Below are 20,383 nucleotides of genomic sequence, written 5' to 3'. Positions count from 1 at the left end.
TTTCAATGAGTTAGGATAGGTAGATAGATTTAGGAATTCAAATTTAATGGTTTTCCATCAAAAAAACAATTTGAATTTCCTAGTGCAATTTTGGCTTGTAAGGATTGGAATTTGTTTTGTAGAGGTCTTAAGATCTGGAAGACCATTCAGTCTAGGTAGAAGCCATTTCCATGTTTGGGGTTGGAAGTCCTATTTTGAATAAGGACATTATTTTGTAAAAACATAAAGATTGTACAACACTAAATTAGGGCTTTGGATGCAAAATAGACTTGAAACTTCTTCTTGATGCAGAATGGACAGGAAATGAATGGGAAATGAATGATGATATGCTCCAAGAACTGGTGGAGTGATTTCATGAATAAGAAATTCAGTTTTTTCTTGTGTTGACTCTTTTATCAGCATTTCTGAGTCTGAAAATGGCTAGTACAGCCATTTATGGTACAACATTGGGATGAAACCAATTGAAAAAGGTGGGGCTGTGTTTCTAGGTCCAAATGCAATTGGTTTGAAGATATTTCAATTTGTGTTAAGTAAGATATGGCATTTTTTACTGAGAGCAGGTCTATGACTGCTAGGGTTTGCAAAGAACAAAATAAATTCATAACTTTGCATTCCAAAATTGAAAATTCATGAAAATTGATAGAAGTGTTATATTTTTTATATTTTTTTTAAAACCCTTTAAAAGAAAAAGTCTTACTTCTTTCATTTGTGTGAGTTTTTGAGGTACGTGTGCGTACATTGTCAAGAAAATGACTGTTAAATAATAAATGCCCTACAAATTGAGGGTTTCACAAAATTTGCACCTCTTGATTTCTCCAAAGTTAAAAAGGGTTTCTGCAGATCCTCTAGTGTGTATTAATTGTTGTGTGGTTGAAGATGCCATCACATATTGAAAAGTCTTAATAAGAACCAATTAGGTCTTATTGAGGATTTCTTGTTGGTGAAAAATTGTAAAGTCGTTTGCCAAGATAGTGTAGTATCTTAAGAACAAACTTTGGGTGTCAAAGATTGATAACCCTTTGCATCAAAGGTGCAACACTAGTGAGCTCACTTGACAAGTGTGTGAGATGTGGCAACTGGCAAGTATGCATGCTATAGGTATAGGTGTCTCAAGTGATGAGAATACATGTCTTAGTGCTATGAAGTGACAGAAATGTGTGAAGAAGTCTATATAAACTTAAGCTAAGTGTAAATAAGTCAATCCTAGAATGATGACATCCTAACTGTTAAAGTAACTAAGATCGTTTCTGCAAATGTATAATCATCGCCATTGTAATTGATAATTTCCAAATGCAGATTTGGATCCCATATAAATATGAGAGAAGAAAGCATGTCTCTTCAAGAGACATGAAGAGACATGTCTTATGGTTAATCACCATTTCGTTTATAAATAACTATATGTATAACTCACCTTTAACATATATATGATATTAATATATTAACCATATATGTAATATAATATTATATTATTATATTATTATATAATAATATATAATGCATAATATATATAATACATATTATATTACATATATCATATATATATTATATATAAGATATAATATGCATAATATATATTATATATTATATTGCATATATAATATATATTATATATATAAGATACTTTATCTAAAAGACAATTTATCATCAAAGCAGTAGCTTTAATAAAATCAATCCAACAGAGGCTACAACAAGGTCATGTCTCATAGCTTATGTAAGTCATACACACACATACATACATACATACATACATACATACATATATATTCATTCTTATCAGTAATATGAGACAATAAAATAATGTTCATATAAATCATGAATATAAATACTCAATGTAATGAGTATATCACTTTGACTGATGTTATACTTCAACACTCCCCCTTAGCAACGGAGAAGTAACAAAAAACATTTTATGAGACATCAAAATCAAAGATATCTATACACAACATATTATTTGACTTTAACACTCTAAAATAGTGACTTGTCAAATAACTACAATCACAATGTTATGAACACTATCATAACATATATTATTTGCTCACACTATCATAACATATATTATCTGCTCTAACTGTCCGAAACAATATCTAGAGTAATCATAATAGATACGTTATCTATGATCTCTAATTGTCCATAACAGGCCTATCAGTTGCAAGATCATCATCCTACAAAGATTACCTTCTGTTTGTTCATTATCATGGTGTCCGGCAAAATCTGGCCCAAAGAACCATGATAATAGGTCTACCATTTCTAAGATTGTCACCTTATAATGGTTACCTTCTGTTTATATATGTCAATGAACGATTGTCACCTTTAATTACATATCATATGTGAAATAGTAAACACCATGAACCAAATTAGAGGGTGGTACAAAGGGTTTTCACCTCATACTTCTCTCATAGAGGAGAGCGTATTATAAAGGATTTCCCTTAAAACTTCTCCTCATAGAGAAGATATCATCCACAAAGAATTGCATCTCAAAATTTCTCCCTCTAAACATCGATCCTGGCAAGCTAGGTCCTCTAGTTACTTCCTCAAATTCTCTTCACCCAAGGATGCCTATCAAACTCACTCTGAATCAATTGTCTGATTTTCTGGTGATAATTCATCACTTCCTCATAATATACATAAGAGTAGGCTCATCACATCATGCAGCCACCCACATGTATTTCTAGACTCCCTCTGAGTATCAATCTTCTAAGCTCCTATATTGCCATCAAAGAAGTGTCATACTCCCTCTTAATGTAGAAGAATCTCATAATCTTAATCATCAAAGATGTTTTCTTCAAAAGCCCCATCTTAATCATCAGGGTCTTTGAAACTACTATCATTAGATTTAGTCTGCACAATATTTGGTAGCATATGTAAAGTACTAACCGTCTTTTCCTGTAAGAATATCCTCAAGCATAAAGGAAAACATCAAAGCAACTAACCCTTATAGTATGTATAGAATTACAAATAAATGAATAGATAAATGTAAAAGATACAAGTACTTATCTACCATGAGGGTCATGTAATATCTCATTTTCTAAAGTTCCCACTCTTATATCATTGAACACTTTCACATCACATCAAATTTGACGACTTCTTTCTAAGTTTCAACTTGCTCGTTTCATCCACTGAAGCTCCAGACAATCTTATAGTAGAAGCTAACACAAACTGTCACTTTCATATCATATACACAAGGGGTAGGTCCATTAAGATCACATAGTTGAATGAATTATAGTCCTCTAGACTATTACAATTTATCGATCATTGAAGACTCTATCACAACACAGTTTACTCCCTCTAAATCAATATGATCGAGATCACCGAAGATTGACTGAATCATATATCATCTATCTGCTCCTCTTCCAAAGTTGCCTGAAATATCAATCTCCCTCTTTTTCCTAAAATAACACTCTCGAAGGAAAAGATCAAGGGACATAGCTTTTATGTATAGAAATATAAGTAAGAAAGATATTTCTCAATACATAATAATCAAAAAATAATTATCTCTTGTAATCAAAGGATAATCTCTTATAGACAATACTTGATCCAGTTTAGTACTTTTAATTTTCATGTATTTTTTTTATTTCCATATATACATATTTCCTTATCAAATTAGATATGAAATCAAAAGACATAAATATCCATTACAAGAGATCACATATTTAGGTTTATATTATCTCACCATAATATACAAATTAAAAATGAATGATTGTAATGATAATAGTCAAAATTAATGTTATTATTCTAATAACAATTATATGTCCTTTTAACTATTTAAATATATATAATTCTTCATTATATATATTCATAAAGGAATACGATAATGCTATGTTTCTAAATTAAATTAAATTAAATATAATGATATATACCAAACAAATATAACAATACCTGATTTTACCTTTCTCCATCTATTTATTCCTACGGCCCATACCCTTGACAAACATCTTTATTTGTTCTACTTGTTTATCATCTACCATAACCCCTCGTTATCAGTATTTAGCATCACGATGGGATGTAACCTCTCAACTTTGTTAACCTTATATCTCTGTTAAATATCATTGCAATAAAATTGTCTTACATGTTGACTCCCTTAGCTTCAAGATATAACTTGTTTTAAGAAAATTGTAACTAATGTGCAATTTTCTCACAACTAACTCTTCTCATTATCGCATCTCTTCAAGACCAATTTGGTTTACCGAATCCTTCCAACATTACTGATTTCACAATTACTATCTCTGCCATGTAGGTGGGTGACAAGCACCCTTATCTTGTTGGTGTCTGCCCCGGCCATGTCGAGAGACACACAAAATGGGTGGGATCTTTACCAAAATTGGCTCGATCTGGGTTTGAAAAAATAATTGTTCCAATGGTGTGTTGGCATGGACAATGTGCCACTCAAATCATCAACATGGAACTCAGAGGGTAGGAGGATGAGTGGCCAACACATTCGTAGAGACCAAGGATAGATTGTTGATGGCAAATGTTTACAAATTGTATAACACAAAGTGGTGTTGGCTCCTCAATTTTGAGGGAGATCTGATATGCAAGTCAGAGATGCATGTCGATCGAACTTTGGCTACTATGTTTCTTATCTATGCTCAAATCGATTTGATCAGATGTAAATGATAGCATTGGCTAATGAAACAAACAATGTTATAGGCAGCATTTGCACTTGGATGGCATATATGAAAGATGTTGATAAATACAAAGGTTTGTATCTATTGAATACTATATGTCTATCATTGAATTCATTAAGTATGTTGTGCGACATCAAATAAGATTGGTAGGAGCCACATAATACTGTCTACTATGTACTCCAATTCTTTTCTATAACCTACATTGTTCTCTCATGTATACATTCCACGTGGTTTATGAATTAATTGATAGATATTCTTAATAATTCTCTCCCAAATCGACATCTTTTTGCACCACTCGAAAGAACGCTTCATGTCTGTAATGTTTCAATATAATGTTGACAAACCACCTTCATGTATAGGCCACCAAATAATTTGAATTCTTAACCAATACATTTGCAATCCCGCTCTGATACCATGTTAAAGTAACTAAGATCATTTCTACAAATGTATAATCATTGCCATTGTAATTGATGATTTCCAAATGCAGATTTGGATCTCATATAAATATGAGAGAAGGAGACATGTCTCTTCAAGAGATATGAAGAGACATGTCTCTATGGTTAATCACCATTTAGTTTATAAATAACTATATGTATAACTCACCTTTAACATACATATATGATATTAATATATTAACCATATATGTAATATAATATTATATTATTATATAATAATATATAATGCATAATATATATAATACATATTATATTACATATCACACACACACACACACACACACACACACACATATATATATGCACAATATATAATATATATTATATTACATATATAATATATATTATATATATAAGATACTTATCTTAAGGACAATTTATCATCAAAGAGGTAGCTTTAATAAAATCAATCCAACAGAGGCTACAACAAGGTCATGTCTTGTAGCTTATGTAAGACACACACACACACACATGTATATATATATATATATATATATATATATATATATATATATCAGTAATATGAGACATAAAACAATGTTCATATAAATCATGAATACAAATACTCAATGTAACGAGTATATCACTTTGACTAGTGCTATACTTCAACACTAACTAGTTTGATAATGACTCTATTTACAGTAACATGAACCACCGCCCGCCCCCTCTATTCATAACCAAATGGTTACTTAGGAAAAACATCAGCATAATTAAAGCCTTAGCTTTTGTAGACTATCTATCGTTAATGAATGAATAAATTTAATCATATTGCATGAGGTACAATCTAATAGAATACTCTCTCTCTCACTCACTCTCACACACACAACTTTTTTTTTTGCTACCATACGGAAATTGCTTCAGAAATGACCCAGTCAACATTCAAATTTCCAGATTTAATTGTGTAGTTTTAATCCTCCAGTTCACTGCTTTTCGAAATGTTTAACTACAAGGGCCTCTGGTCTTTACAATAACAACATATTCAAGGGGTTTTTGTACATATTTCTTACAGGTATTGGGAATAATATTTGATTATCTTGTGGTTCGATTTATCTGTTTATCTTAAGAATCTGCATGTAGCATCACGGATGAAGGAATAAGCATATGTAGAACTAACAATTTATGTGTTAATTGCTCAGGATCTACATGTAGCATCATGGATGAAGGAATAAGCATATGTAGAACTAACAATTTATGTGCTATTGCAAGTAACTACTCTAATCTAACAAATAAACCATTTCAATTTGTATCAACAATTAACTTTTTAATCGTTTACATACCAAATGTACTGACAGTATTGTCGATGCCTGAAGGTCTTCCATGGATGATTTTTTCTCCTTCAAAAGCCCACTTGTTCACTATCTCTTGCTTGCTTTCATCCAAGCTCAACCACACATCTTGATGAGTATCCATATGTAATGCACCAGATAAAGCAAGCACAGCACCAGATATTGCTACACAAAAAGCAGCAGAAGATCCCAATCCTGACCCTAAAGGTAAATCTGAAGTTACAGTCACTGTGGCAGGCTTAAACCTGATGATGATAATGTTAGATGAAAACAAGTATATTATATAATAGATGATATTTATTAAAAAGGTTACATTTGTTTCACATTCAACTACAATGGTTTGCATCACTCTAAAACTGTAAAGAGGCAGAAAAAAAAGAGATATCTAACCAAAACATTCTATTATAACAAATATTGAAAAAAAAACACAATTAGCCGATGGCAATACCAAAGCCTACCCAATAATGGAGATATATAGGAATAAAAATGATGAAACTCCTTCTGCGACACCCATTATAGCTTCTGGAAACTCTTCCTCATTGACTAGGGCTGCAACACACTGCATAAACTCTGAAGAACACGGTTTGGTGTAGAGGGGATCTGGAACAAAACTATCCAGAGATTGAAAAGCAGCTTCCAGCCTTTGAATTGGCCATGTCAAAGACACTTTCATGTCTATCAAATTAATAGCCAAATGGCCATTTGGGTCAGCTGCATATGGTCATAAGGAGGTGTCAAATGGCAAAGCATCAATCCCAAGAACTAGTAGAAGTCTTCATCTAAAAAAGTCAACAGCATATAAACTTGAAGTAGTTAAATATTCAGTTTGATTAGAGAATTCCCAAGTATGGGATAACTAACACTCATAGTCTTGAGGTACATCTTGGTAATGAGGAAATAGTTACAGAATTTCACAGACAAGTTTTGGTATTTCACTTGCCTAGTCGGGACTCAAATCCCACAGAAGATAATGTCTGTTCCCCGTGTGTAGAAATCAGAATGAATTTAGTGATAGGGGATCATACCATTAAACAAGTTCCTTTAAGAACCAAAAGGAGCAGAGTATAGCAAATGTCATAACACTGTCATTGACATAAACAACATTTATGCATGCTCATACAACAGGTACAAAAGACATACAGCAGGATAACAAACAAAGGGTGTACACAATTGATTTAATTTTAATAACTTTAAACATTAATATTCTGAAGTGTAATGGCTGGTGGCCTGGTTCAATTGGTGAGAACTCCTTGAGGTAAAGCATGAGGTCGCGAGGTTAAGTCTACCCACCAACATGGTATCGGAGGGAGTGTCATGCAAGCATCACTGATCACATTAAAAAAAAAAAATCCAGCGCACTGCAGTTTATAAGGGGAGTGCTATACCCGATTCCTACATTCTTGATAAATTAATAAAAAAAAATAAACAAATCCTAAAGTGCCAAAAATTGGCTAATTGAAGAGGGAAAAATAGATGGAGTTAGCAATTAGACTGTCTACACTGGCCACTAAATGCAATGAAGATGACTGCAAGATTATTCGACCAATGACATTAGCAATCCATTCCAATAATAAAACAAGTAAAGAGGAAAACACTTTAGAAACGCAAATAGATCACTTCGGCATTGCCAAATAAGAGTTTGGAATGCAATGAAAGCTTTACATACACCAATAATTAAGAGCTTGTACAACATCTCGGCTTTGTCAATGATTAATTCATTGGTCATGGTCAATCAGCACCATCAATATGCAAATGCGCGCAGATTTATTCACACAAGCTTGACACTTCAAAACTCTGGGTTGATTTGAATAGTATAGGCCTATAACCACGTCAAAATTCTTCAATGATAATGCCAGGAATTAAATATTTCAAGGATTGATATCATCATCATACCATAATGAAGCCTCCTTGTTGAGAGCAAAACAGCAGAGAACTGCGAGTGTATGTATGCGTCAATCGTGTATACATAAACTCGGTGTACAAACCAAATGGGTCAAAGGGAGATTATATCAAGATCACCCACATATGATGCAGGCATCAAAGACAACTAAAATCCAAGTTCAAACGAAATGACCATAGAAAAAACCGCCAAGAATCTTAAACCAATTGACAAGGGCAGTTAATGAAAGGCAGAGAACGCTCAAGAATACCAGAACAACAAAAAGAAATAGAACTTTATCATAATAATGAAATGCGTACTGGAAAACAGTTCAGAACCATGAAAGGATTATAGAGGTATTGGAAAAACCGAGCATTAAATGCAACTGAAAGCTTGACCCGCACAAGAATAATTTTACCTGCAACAGAATTAGAATTGGATCTTTGAATCCGCACTTGTGTGTAAAGACCTAAAGACGCAGCCAACGCAGCGGATCCATGGACTACAGCATGCTCTCCACAGAGAATAACTTTTCCAGGTGCACGCCCCGACACTTCTGTGAAATTTTCCATTATTCCCGCAATGCTCCCAAGCAGGCAGCCCTGTTATAAGTCTCCCTTCGACCCTTCCTTTCCTAGCAAAAGTGGAAAAACTTACTTTGCATCAGCTCTCTCCATCAAGGAATCTTTTGGCACGTTTGTTTGATCTGAAGCAATGGGTTCAAACGCTCGTGTGTCTGAATTTTAATGTGGACAGGAGTCAAATTTATTGACTTGATCGGGAGGAGCTTGATTTCACACATTTTTCATGGATCAAGTCAAATTTATTGACTTAATGAGCAGTAGTGTGCTTTAACACATTTTTCATGGATAGGTGAAGGGTTAACAATAAGTAGGGATAGGTTAAGTCTTTTAAATTTGTTTTATTGTAAATAAACGGACGGTTGTAGTAGCTTGATTATAAGGTTAGGTAATTTATCAGATTAAAAGATAGATAAATATTTTATATAATTAATTTTATGTTTATATTTGATTTTCTATTGTGGACTTTGATCCAAACAAAATTATAGTTTTTGTTAATTTTTAATTTTCAAATAAGAGATAATGATTGAATTTCAAGATACTAGTGTATTTAATTTGTATGTTGCTATAAGTCAAGCACTTCATGGTGTTATCTTATTCTATCTCTACTAAGTCCAAATTATAACAATTTTTATTTTTGTTTGATAAGAAATAGACAGATTCAAATTAACTTGTATCAACTTGTTGATAATAGTTGGAATGCTTTTTTAAATAAAGGAAAAAAAAAAATGTAAACAATAACTAGTTACAAAGTAGATCTAACATATCGCATAGTGTGATAATTAAATCGTAAAATTGTTGTTGTAGTCACCAAGGTTCAAATCAAATTGGGGCATTACAATTAGTAGCAGTATGCCCTTGCTAATCACTTGTGATCACAAGTTTGAAACTTCTCAATTAAATTGTTAATGCTCATGCTTCAAGCCCATGAAGAGTTGGTGTATGTTGTACTGCATTTTGTCACCACAAAATATAAGTAACAATACAAAACTTTTCAACTTAGTTTCTCATTTCTCTAAGGTTAGTTCATTATTTAATTAGCTAACATTGATTAATCAATCAACCCCAATTCATGTAATGAACTCTTTTATTGAAGGCTTTCATCAAGTCTTTTTCATTTATTTTTTAAAATTTTATTAAGTCTATACTTGATTTTTGAAGCCTTCAATGTCATTTTTCGCATTTTTTAATGTGTGTTTGTTTGCTTTTTGTCTTTTGGTTTTGTTCAATCCCTTGTTTTCAATTTTCCCTTTGATTTGGTATATCTCAGGGCTTTATCAAACTTGTCGGTCAAAAGATATGACCGTTTAAGTGCCCAAAAGGTCAACTCTCTATATGCAATTGCATAATTTAAAATATCATGTTATATTTTATTGTTGGCATTCAATTTTTGGAAAGTATAACATAAATTCACTTTATGTTATGTTTTTAAGTTAATCATTTAAGTGACTATATAACACTTTATGTTATACTTTCATGTTGAGTTGTTTTTTAAATTTTTCACTCAAGTGACTTTATTAACTATATAGTTTGATTTATTTTTGAGTTATTTAGGTTTTGTTTAAAACATCCAAGTTAAATATTATTTTTTGAAATAATATTTGCATGTGATATTGAATTATATAGTGTAAATGTTGTTTTTGACCCAATTAAGTGATATTTCCTCAAAAATCAATTAAACATGTGCTTAATTTATCACTTAAGTTGTGCAAATGCAACTTTCAAACTCATTTACATGTTTACATGTAAAGAGCCTCCAAGTGTGTGATTTGCACTAGAAAGACACTTTAAAACACTTAAAACATATTTTTAAAACATGCAATAGACCTCCAAGAATGTGATTTGCATGAACTTGGTATTTTCCATGTTAAAGTATCACATGTAAATGGATGGAGAGAGTGTGATTTTGCTTCCAAGGCCCAAATTTCTCAATACACACCACATTTTGCATATTTTAAGATGTGCAAAAGGCCTTGCAGAGTTTAATTTCCTCCTTCTACCCTTTTCCTAAAGAGTGTGATGGCCTCTCAACTCCAAACGCATGCATTTTAAAACATGCAAAAGCACTTCAAGAGTGCAATTTACATTGAAGACCCAAATAGATGCATTTCAAAATATGTTGAGCCTCCTAGAGAATGTGATTTTGCATTCCATCACATGTTATTGCACTTTGAAACCATGATTTTGCTTCAAGAGCAAAAAAGTCCATGTTTTGTGTCTTTAAGGCCACATTTTTGCTAAAATGTCTAGATTCGTTCATTTCATGGCATGAAATTCATGCAATAATGCGTGTTTTTGCATTTATATGCCTTTCCATGCATTAGGTATTAGCATTTCTTGCAAAATTGTTACATTTCATTGCTTTTGGAGGTCACTTTTTAGCAAAAAATGTCCTAATTTTAGAGTTTTCAGATCACGTTTTGGGCTCAATAGGAGGCATTTTGGCATTTTAATCCAAGTCATTACTTTTGGAAGTCACATTTTTGCATTCCCTTGCAAAAAATGTTTTGTGTTGTTGTATCTTGAGACCAAATTTTTTTATCAAAAACATCCCAAAAACAAGATATTTGCAAAAACATCTTGCATATTTAGGGATTGAAGAGCATTTTTTTGGCATCCACATCCAAAAATGCCTCGTCTATTTCTCATACAAAGCCATCATTTACAAACTTTGAAAAGGTTAAGAGAGTTGTTTGAAGATTCAAATTTGGAGGAGAAACCTTCTTTCAAACATATTAATCTTCCATATTTGGCTCTTTAATCACCAAGTAAGTTGAAGTTTTCCATTCTTTGTTATTTCCTTGCATATTTTGGCTCATCCTTGTACATTTTTCAAAGATATGCCATATATTTTGCAAATATTCTTTAAATAAGATGAAAACTTTCATTTTCAAGTGCTTGGAATTTCCCCAACTTCCAATTTCAAATTTTCATAAGAGAGTTCCTGGTATTTGTCATGTCCAAGTCAAAAACCAAAGGTATATTTTTGTTTTGTGCGTAGTTTTGCTTATTTTTTTCTTGCTTATTTGGAAAAAAGTTGAGGATTATTTCCCAAGAATTCAAGAGCATTTTACACGTTTTCACTTTCCACCTTTCCATGCAAATTCATCACATGTTTCCATATTTCACCAACACATGTCAACCATGTTGCATCCATTTCCCAATATATGTAATTACATTCCAAGAGAATTTACATTTTATTCCATCCTTCATTTGCATTTACATGCAATTACCTCCATGCCCACTTACATGTAATTCCATCCTTCAGACCAAATTACATGTTTTCATCAAACACAATTACATGTAAATCACTTTATATGTAATTTTCTCCAGAGAACCTAATTTTGGTAAAAGGTCACACTTTTAAACACCAAAGTCATAATTTGCACACATCCATATGCATCCCACCTTGCATTCTTGGTCATACTTACATCCTTGCCCACATGCAATCCACCCTTGAGAATCTAATTTTGGCCCTTCCCACCCAATTGCATATGTTTTCTGATTCATTTCTAGCCATCGTATGTTTTTCATAAGTATCAATCCATACTTCGAACACTCGTCCCTCATGGATTCGTCATTGTAACTCAAATCTTAAAATTTCATGGATCCAATCTCATTGGAAGATGTTTTCATCTTCATGTTATGGCATACTTTTCAAGAATGTCAAAACTTCTTCAAAGAATAGAGACATCTTGTCAAGAAGGCATGCTTTGAATCAACAAAAGCAGTAATTCGTTTGGTCTCTATTTTTCTAATGGTTATCCAAGAGTCTGAGTTTGTATGGGAATGCACCGAGCATGTTTCTTCAAAAAAAAGAGCTAAAGGTGTTAATGGAAATTTGTTTCGAGTTTACCTTTGGACATTGCGAAGGATTTCAAAGTGTTAAAGACTCTAAAATCTGCCAATCTACAAAGGAGAATTCACGACAACTCAAATAATAAAAAGCTTGATCACATCAAGTTTTCATGACAACCAAAAAATCATTAAAGAGAATGCAATGGTGCAGTATATAGGTGATGGGGACACAACCCAAGAACAGAATGGACACAACAGAAAAAGGGAAATTGTATTAATTGAAAAATAAGCTAGTACATTCAGTATAGAGAAAATAAACTTCAAAACATGCCCTAAGGGCTTACAATAGCATAAATGTGGAGATAATTTCTCCTTTCAGTACCTCCTCTCAAACTCCACTCCGAACTATCTTTTACAATGCCAAAAATCTTCTTAAATAGACCCTGGAGGGTTAAGGACTAGGAATACATTCTAGAAAGTGCTAGTAGGCATCCACCGACTAAATAGAAGGTTCCAGAAGCTGCGTTAGAAGTCGACGCAAATCTAGAAGAATCCAAAAATGGTAACCGAACTTTCGAGAGGCATAACTTTTGAACCGTAGCTCCGATTGACGAACCATTTACATTTTCGAAAAGCTCTCGAAGCACTCTATAGCCTATGGACCAGCTTCACTCGTCCCTCATTTTTTGGCCCTTTTTGAGGTCATTTAATGCCCCTAACTTGACTTTGAAGCATTCTTAGGAGGTCTCCAAAACCCAAAAAACTGCAATAACTTTCAAACCGTGGGGCCTTTTGACCTGATTCTTTTTTTGGAATGTTCTAAATCACAATTACATTCATCTAGCCAATTTACACCTCCTAGTTCACCAAAATGATGGCTCAATTACATACTCCTATTTTTTTGGGATTTACACGAACACTGATAGTGGAACTTTGAGAGTTGGAACCTTTATTTGACCCAAATGGGTATCCAAAAATGAAAACACATGAAACAGAAACTAAGTCTAAGTACATTTTTTTGGGTGACACAAGAATGCCCTTATACCTCTGGATGCTCCTGCATCAGACACCCAGGGTAGATTGAAAAGTGACCCTGTCACTTTATGAATGATAGAGGAAATCCCAAATGGGAAACCTCAGCTGCTGAAATCCAAGTTGAGTCCTCGATCGGTCGTCCTTTCCATTTGACCAAATACTCTTCATACTGCCTGTTTTTGGTACTCCTACCCACACGATGATCTAGAATGTCTTCTATCTCCTCCTTAGAAGTAGGAATCAGACATGGCTCTAACACCAGTTCCTCATCTGCACCATCATCATGATATTTTGTTAAATCTGCAATGTTGAAAATGGGAGAAATGTGAATACCATCTGGTAGCTCCACTTCTTATGCATTTCCTGAGTTATGTGTAACGCCCCGCCAAGGGATCCAAAAGAAATAACCTAAAGTTTGACTAAGTTTGATAGCATTTTTTTTTTTTTTTTAAAGTAAGAATGTATAACGTACACATCAAACACATAGTAGCGGAAGCAATAACATGTAATCATCAACAATCATACATAACAGGTTACATTCCTTAAGGATCCCAAGACGTTGAGTCACGTTTAAATTTAATTAATTCTAAGTCTAACAACTACCACATCCACATGAAAGAATAATACTAAAGTCCAATGTCCACAATATACATTTGTTCCGAATGCCTCTTGGCAGATTAATTCGAAATGCTCAATCATCCACTGTACATGTCATAGGGTATGAAAGACTTAAAAGAATATACAGAAACAAGATAAATATGCATCATCCTCTTCGGATCCATGATACACGTGCAATAAATAAATGAAACCATTCATCATACATAATAACTCCGTACATCAAGAAATATACATACATCATAAAATGATACTACATCCAACATATAATATAACCATCTATCATAATAATCCAAGAACATAGTGAAGGTAAATGCCAACCAAGAAAGCTCCAGCCACGACGACTATGGACAGATCTCAATGGTAAGAGTAAAAGCACTACCACCCGACCGCGTGGAACCTAAATGGTCCACTCCCACCGCACTGAGGAGATAGTCTCAAGTCCCAAACAAGGTATCAAAACACAAAACACAAGTACTCTCTAAGTCTGGAAAATCCTAAAAGTACACTAACTCAAAGGTTCCAACATAGATAGACATCTAGACCCAGAGGCACACAAAGACACATAGGAAATCTACCATGCAAGCGGCAAAGTGTCATCGCAAAAATTCACGTTGGAAGTTACCCGAGTAATCCCTTAGGAATCTCGGGTCCCCTGTGATCCTGCGGCCACTAGTATCCTCTCGTACTGACGAGGCATACTACGAAATGCAAGGTCGCAACCAAGTGTTCTCTCTACCCCATCCTAGTATGTACTAGCACTCAAGGCATGGGAGAGAACATACAGTTATCTTATTAGATTCATTTAAGTCAGTATTTAGGTGAGATGTTTTCAGTTATTAAAACAAACAACTTACAATGAGTCATGCCCATAGCCACTTCGGGTCTCCCGTCCCTCATTGCAAGCCACTTCTCGACACTACACATAGATAACCTACCCTAGGCTCATGACAGCACAAATCACTAAATCACCTCAGTCCTATAAAAGTGACTGGAAAGCATCAAAAGATAAACCACAATAGTCACATCAGTTCTCCACGAGAAACTGGGAAGCATCAAATAATAATCATCATGATCACAACAGTTCTCTATCAGCAACTAAAGGCATCAATGATAAATCACAATATCCATCGGTTCTTAGCAAGCAACCGTTAAAACTATCCCAAAATAAAACATAATACTGATCGAAGACTCCAAAATGGTCAAGTCAAAACATGTCACATCATGACATCATCAAAACAATCACTTTAAAACATCTTAGCTTCACACAAGGAAACTGGAAAGCAATAACAAACAGTAAAAACATCCATCATAAATCACTTCTAATCACATCATCATGGTTGGTTTTTAAAAGATCAAGAACAAATCATCATAATACCACAATCGCATAATCCCCAAGCCTCTGGTAACAACCTAAACTGGTCAACCTAATCAACCCCAAAACCCCAACCATAATAGCATAAAGAAAACATAACAGTATAATACAGTTCATAGTTTGGGTTTGTTTCCATAATACACACTAAGGTTTAAGTTGAAATTTTCAGTTTGAGTTTCAATGAACGTTTTTTAATGTAAAGGTTTCTCACTATTACCCTTATGCTTTAACCCAATTATTTATTCATGAATATACAAGTATTCTCAAATTTAAAGTCAAATTTTCCTAAAATAAATCGATCTGGAATCATCTTTATTTTATTAAATTATAAAAATAATCAATAATGATTTTAAACAAAATCACTATGATTTTATTAAAATTAATTATTTAATCTTCATTTAATAATAACTTTTTTACTATTTTCAGATATTACTCTAACCATATTTAATTAAATAAATTAATATTTTATTTAAATATAAAACATTTATTATTATAAAATTATTAACAATTTTTAATAAATTAAAAATTTATTAAAGCAACTTTTATTGTTAATATCTATTAACAAATTTATATTATTAAACATTGTTAAAATAAAATAAAATACAGTTATATATGACATAACTGACGCCCTTTAAATAAAAGAGTCGTACGGCCCCCATCACAGGGTACCGCAGGCTTTAAAGGCCGTGCGGTCCCCTGCTGACGCAGGTCGCTACCGGCGATTTCACATCGCTGGGGGGGAAAAAGTTAAGACCCCCCCCCCCCATGCGTTATATTTAATAAATATTTTATTTTTATTATTATATATATATTTTTAAAAAGAAACTTTTAAATTTAATTAAAATCATTTCTCAATTCTTTCCTATTCAAAATTTAATAAGATATGTTTATTATTATTATATAAATATTTTATAAATAATTTATTTATAATTATTTTATTATTATTATTATTATTTTTATAACATTCACAAATATACTCTAATAGAAAAAATAATATTAACCATTCAAATTTCAATCTACAATTTTCATTTATAAGTTTAGAATTTAACCCTTCCCCGATTAAATTCAGATTTCATTAATCTATCAAATAAGAATTCCTGATCACTCTTCTAATTTTTACGTATGCCGAATATATTGACAAGCATTTAATAATTTACAATATTGAAATATTTGAGCTTTCATCACAGAGAATTTGGATATACAATCCACAGGCACAAAGAAGACAGGAAAGGATAATTGCGTATTTAATCGATGATCAAAACACAAGACCCTACCTGATCCTAATGCTATTATGCAATCCCCAAGAACTATAAGAGAATTCGCTCCTCTTCAATAACCTTCTTCCAAAAATCTTTCTTGGAATTAGCCTTCTGAAATTCGCTTCCAAAAGTTGTCTCCCCAAAAATTTCCGTCCAAATTCGTCCCTCTCCAAAAATGAACTCCAAAGTTGTGATAAGAAGTTTTCTCCTCAAATCGGGGCACTAATTGTGCGTTCACCTAAGAAGACTCTTTGCTCAACTGAGTTAACTCAAAATTAACTTTTATTATCTTTTATTTTATTTTGCATTCATCTTTTCATGCACATTAAGTTGAATTATTAAATAACTTTATTTAATATTCCACTTGACTTCTATTTTAAATTAATTTATTACTTTAATCTCATGTGCACTTTATGGAATTAAAATAACATTATTATTTTCACTTATTTTATCTTTTTAATTAATTTCTCATATTTAAACTCATGCTTAGATCATGCGATCTAGAAACCTTTAATAATTTAATATCTTTTCCACTTTTAATTTATTTAAGAAACTTTAATTGATAAAATATTTATTAATTCAATTAATAATAATATTTAGCATTTATTTAAAAATGAACTCTAAATATATTATTATTAAATTAAATAAATATTATCACATTCTAAAATTATACTTCAAACTTTTCTCCAAATTCAATTCTTTTTATTTAATTAATTTCTTAATTAATTAAATATAATTAAATATTAAAATATCATAATAATTTTCTATTAAATTAAATCATTAATTAATCTTTTTAATTAGAATTAATTAATAGAAAACACATCAAGGACTCATAAGGTAAAATATGAAAACCCACCGTAGAAAAACACATACTAAATCAAACAAAAGGGTTATAATTACGAAATTACATCATTTGATGCATTCGGAGGGTACTTAACTCATATATAATTAGGACAATTGGCTAAAGGGTTTAGGATTTGGACTTAAGAGTTTATCTCCCCTCTCTTACCATTGAGATAATGCAATAGGGTACGCTCATCCTGGCAATTCAGGGAAGTCGATACCCGGTACCTGCAACCTGCATAAAATCCATGCATGTACAAACACAATATTCTAAGCTAAATAGACAATGGCAGGAAGTGGTGCATCGTGTAGATCCCGACTAGCAGGTGACTACGACTCCCTTCCTTAACCACATCAGAAACACCATACATAAAGAAAACAAATATGCGCACCATACACATGCAGTATGGGGTAAGTATCCATAAGAAAGCACATGTGATTATAAACCATCTAACTAATTATCATCGATAATTGAAAACATTGAATAATCATCATACATGCATGAAATATAGAGTACCAAGTAATCTCATCATATAATAAACTGAATGTAAAACAATGTCTGATAATCTGAAGGTAATGCTACTAAACATCAAGTATAAAACTGGCATAAAAGAGTTTGGCAAAGATAACTACAATGTGACTTAGGGGTAGGCACTACATCATGTTTCTTCACAATTTTGCAGGGGCCAAATTTCTTCATTTTCAGCTTGTTGTAAGTACCGGCTGGAAATCTTTCTTTTCGTAAGTGCACCATGACTAGATCCCCTACTTGGAATTCCTTATGTCTTCTCCTTTGAGCTTTATACTCTTGATTCATCTTGGTAATGTGTGCTTGAACCTCCTCATGTAGACACTTGATATGTTCAACAAATTCCTCAGCTTCAGCACTTGTCCTCTCCCCTTGTTCTATCTTCCTCAATTCTGGTGCAGTCCTTGGGCTATTCCCATATACAATTTTGAATGGTGATTTTCTAGTACTCCTATTTATAGAGTTATTGTAAGCAAACTCTGCTTGTGGTAGAATCAAATCCCATCCCTTGGGCTTATCCCCAACTAAACATCTCAGCAAATTGCCCAGACTTCTGTTTACCACTTCTGTTTGGCCATCAGTTTGTGGGTGATGCGTGGAACTGAATTTCAAGTCGGTTTTTAACTTTTTTCACAATGTCCTCCAGAAATACCCCATAAATTTAGTATCTCTGTCAGAAACTATGCTCCTTGGAAGACCATGTAGTCTTACCACCTCTTTGAAAAATAAGTCTACAATATGGACAACATCATGAGTTTTGTGGCATGGAATGAAATGTGCCATTTTGGAGAACCTATCAACCATCACGAATACTGAGTCATTACCTCTTTGTGTCCTTGGCAATCCAAGAACAAAATCCATACTTATGTCCTCCCATGGCCTTGATGGAATAGGTAATGGCTGATATAGGCCAGTATTGTGACTAAACCCCTTGGCAACTTGACAAACCTGGCAACTCTGTACAAACTTCTTCACATCCTGTGAAATTTGAGGCCAAAAATAATGTTCTCTAAGAATGGCAATGGTCTTATCTCGACCAAAATGTCCTGCCATCCCTCCACTGTGTTTCTCCTTAATCAGATTTTCCCTCATGGAACTCCTTGGAATGCACAATTGACTACCCTTGAACAACATGCCATCCTGAATCACATAGTCTAAGCACTTGGTTCTATCTACAGCAACGGGCTCTTTACAAGCTTTCCATGCTTCAGCAAAATCAGGATCCTCGGGATACAAATTCTTGAGTTCATCAAACCCAACTACTTCAACCTACATTACTGTAAGCAACAACTGTCTCTTACTTAGTGCATCTGCAACCCTATTAGATTTTCCACTTCTATGCTTCAACACAAATGTATAACTCTGCAAGAACTCTACCCACTTCATATGCCTTTGATTCAATTTACCTTGGCTATTTAGGTACTGTAATGCTTGATGATCAGTATACAAAACAAATTCCTTTGGCAATAAATAATGCCTCCATTTCTTTAAGGCCTGAACTATTGCATAGAACTCTTGATCATAAACAAAATACTTCTTCTTTGCATCATTCAATTTTTCACTAAAATATGCAATAGGCTTACCTTCTTGGCTTAATACAGCCCCAATAGCGTTGCCACTGGCATCACAATCCACCTGGAAAACCTTTCTAAAATCTGGAAGTGCCAACACAGGCTGTTCTGTCACCTTCTTCTTCAGCGATTCAAAACTTCTTGCAGCTGCTACAGTCCATTTGAACTCTTTTCTATCCCCTCTTATTGTATCAGTTAGGGGTGCACATATGCCACTGAAATTCTTAATAAACTTCCTGTAAAAACTAACCAGACCATGAAATGATCTTACCTCAGTAGCAGACCTTGGAGTAGGCCATTCCAAGATGGCTTTTACCTTCTTCAGATCCATTTTGAGACCTTCGGGTGATATAACAAACCCCAAATAGACTAACTCCCTTTTTGCAAAGATACACTTCTTCAGATTAATTAACAGTTTCTCTTCCCTTAGCCTTTCAAGGACACTACGAATATGCAATAAATGTTCTTCCAAAGTCTTGCTGAAAATTAAAATATCATCCAAATAAACAATAACAAATTTTCCCAAGAACTT

The 20,383-nt window shown here is 33.2% G+C and overlaps 1 protein-coding gene across 1 annotated transcript in view; it reads right to left on the bottom strand.

The window, feature by feature from the left end:
- MK (mevalonate kinase) overlaps positions 1 to 8,961 on the bottom strand; it is a 77,525-nt gene extending 68,564 nt beyond the window's left edge. The window contains exons 1-3 of the mRNA XM_089797420.1: positions 8,664 to 8,961; positions 6,825 to 7,077; positions 6,358 to 6,611 (exon numbers count right to left, since the gene is read on the bottom strand). Coding sequence (XP_089653546.1) covers positions 6,358 to 6,611; positions 6,825 to 7,077; positions 8,664 to 8,817 — 661 coding nt within the window. The 5' untranslated portion in view covers positions 8,818 to 8,961. The remainder of the gene's footprint in view (positions 1 to 6,357; positions 6,612 to 6,824; positions 7,078 to 8,663) is intronic.
- Positions 8,962 to 20,383: the final 11,422 nt, after the last annotated feature.

Source organism: Cupressus sempervirens, chromosome 8 (assembly GCF_028749045.1).
Source record: "Cupressus sempervirens isolate cs-2001-9-10 chromosome 8, ASM2874904v1, whole genome shotgun sequence".
NCBI classification, from domain to species: domain Eukaryota; kingdom Viridiplantae; phylum Streptophyta; class Pinopsida; order Cupressales; family Cupressaceae; genus Cupressus; species Cupressus sempervirens.
Note: the sequence above shows the minus strand (reverse complement) of the source record. Positions and strands in the feature narration are given on the sequence as shown.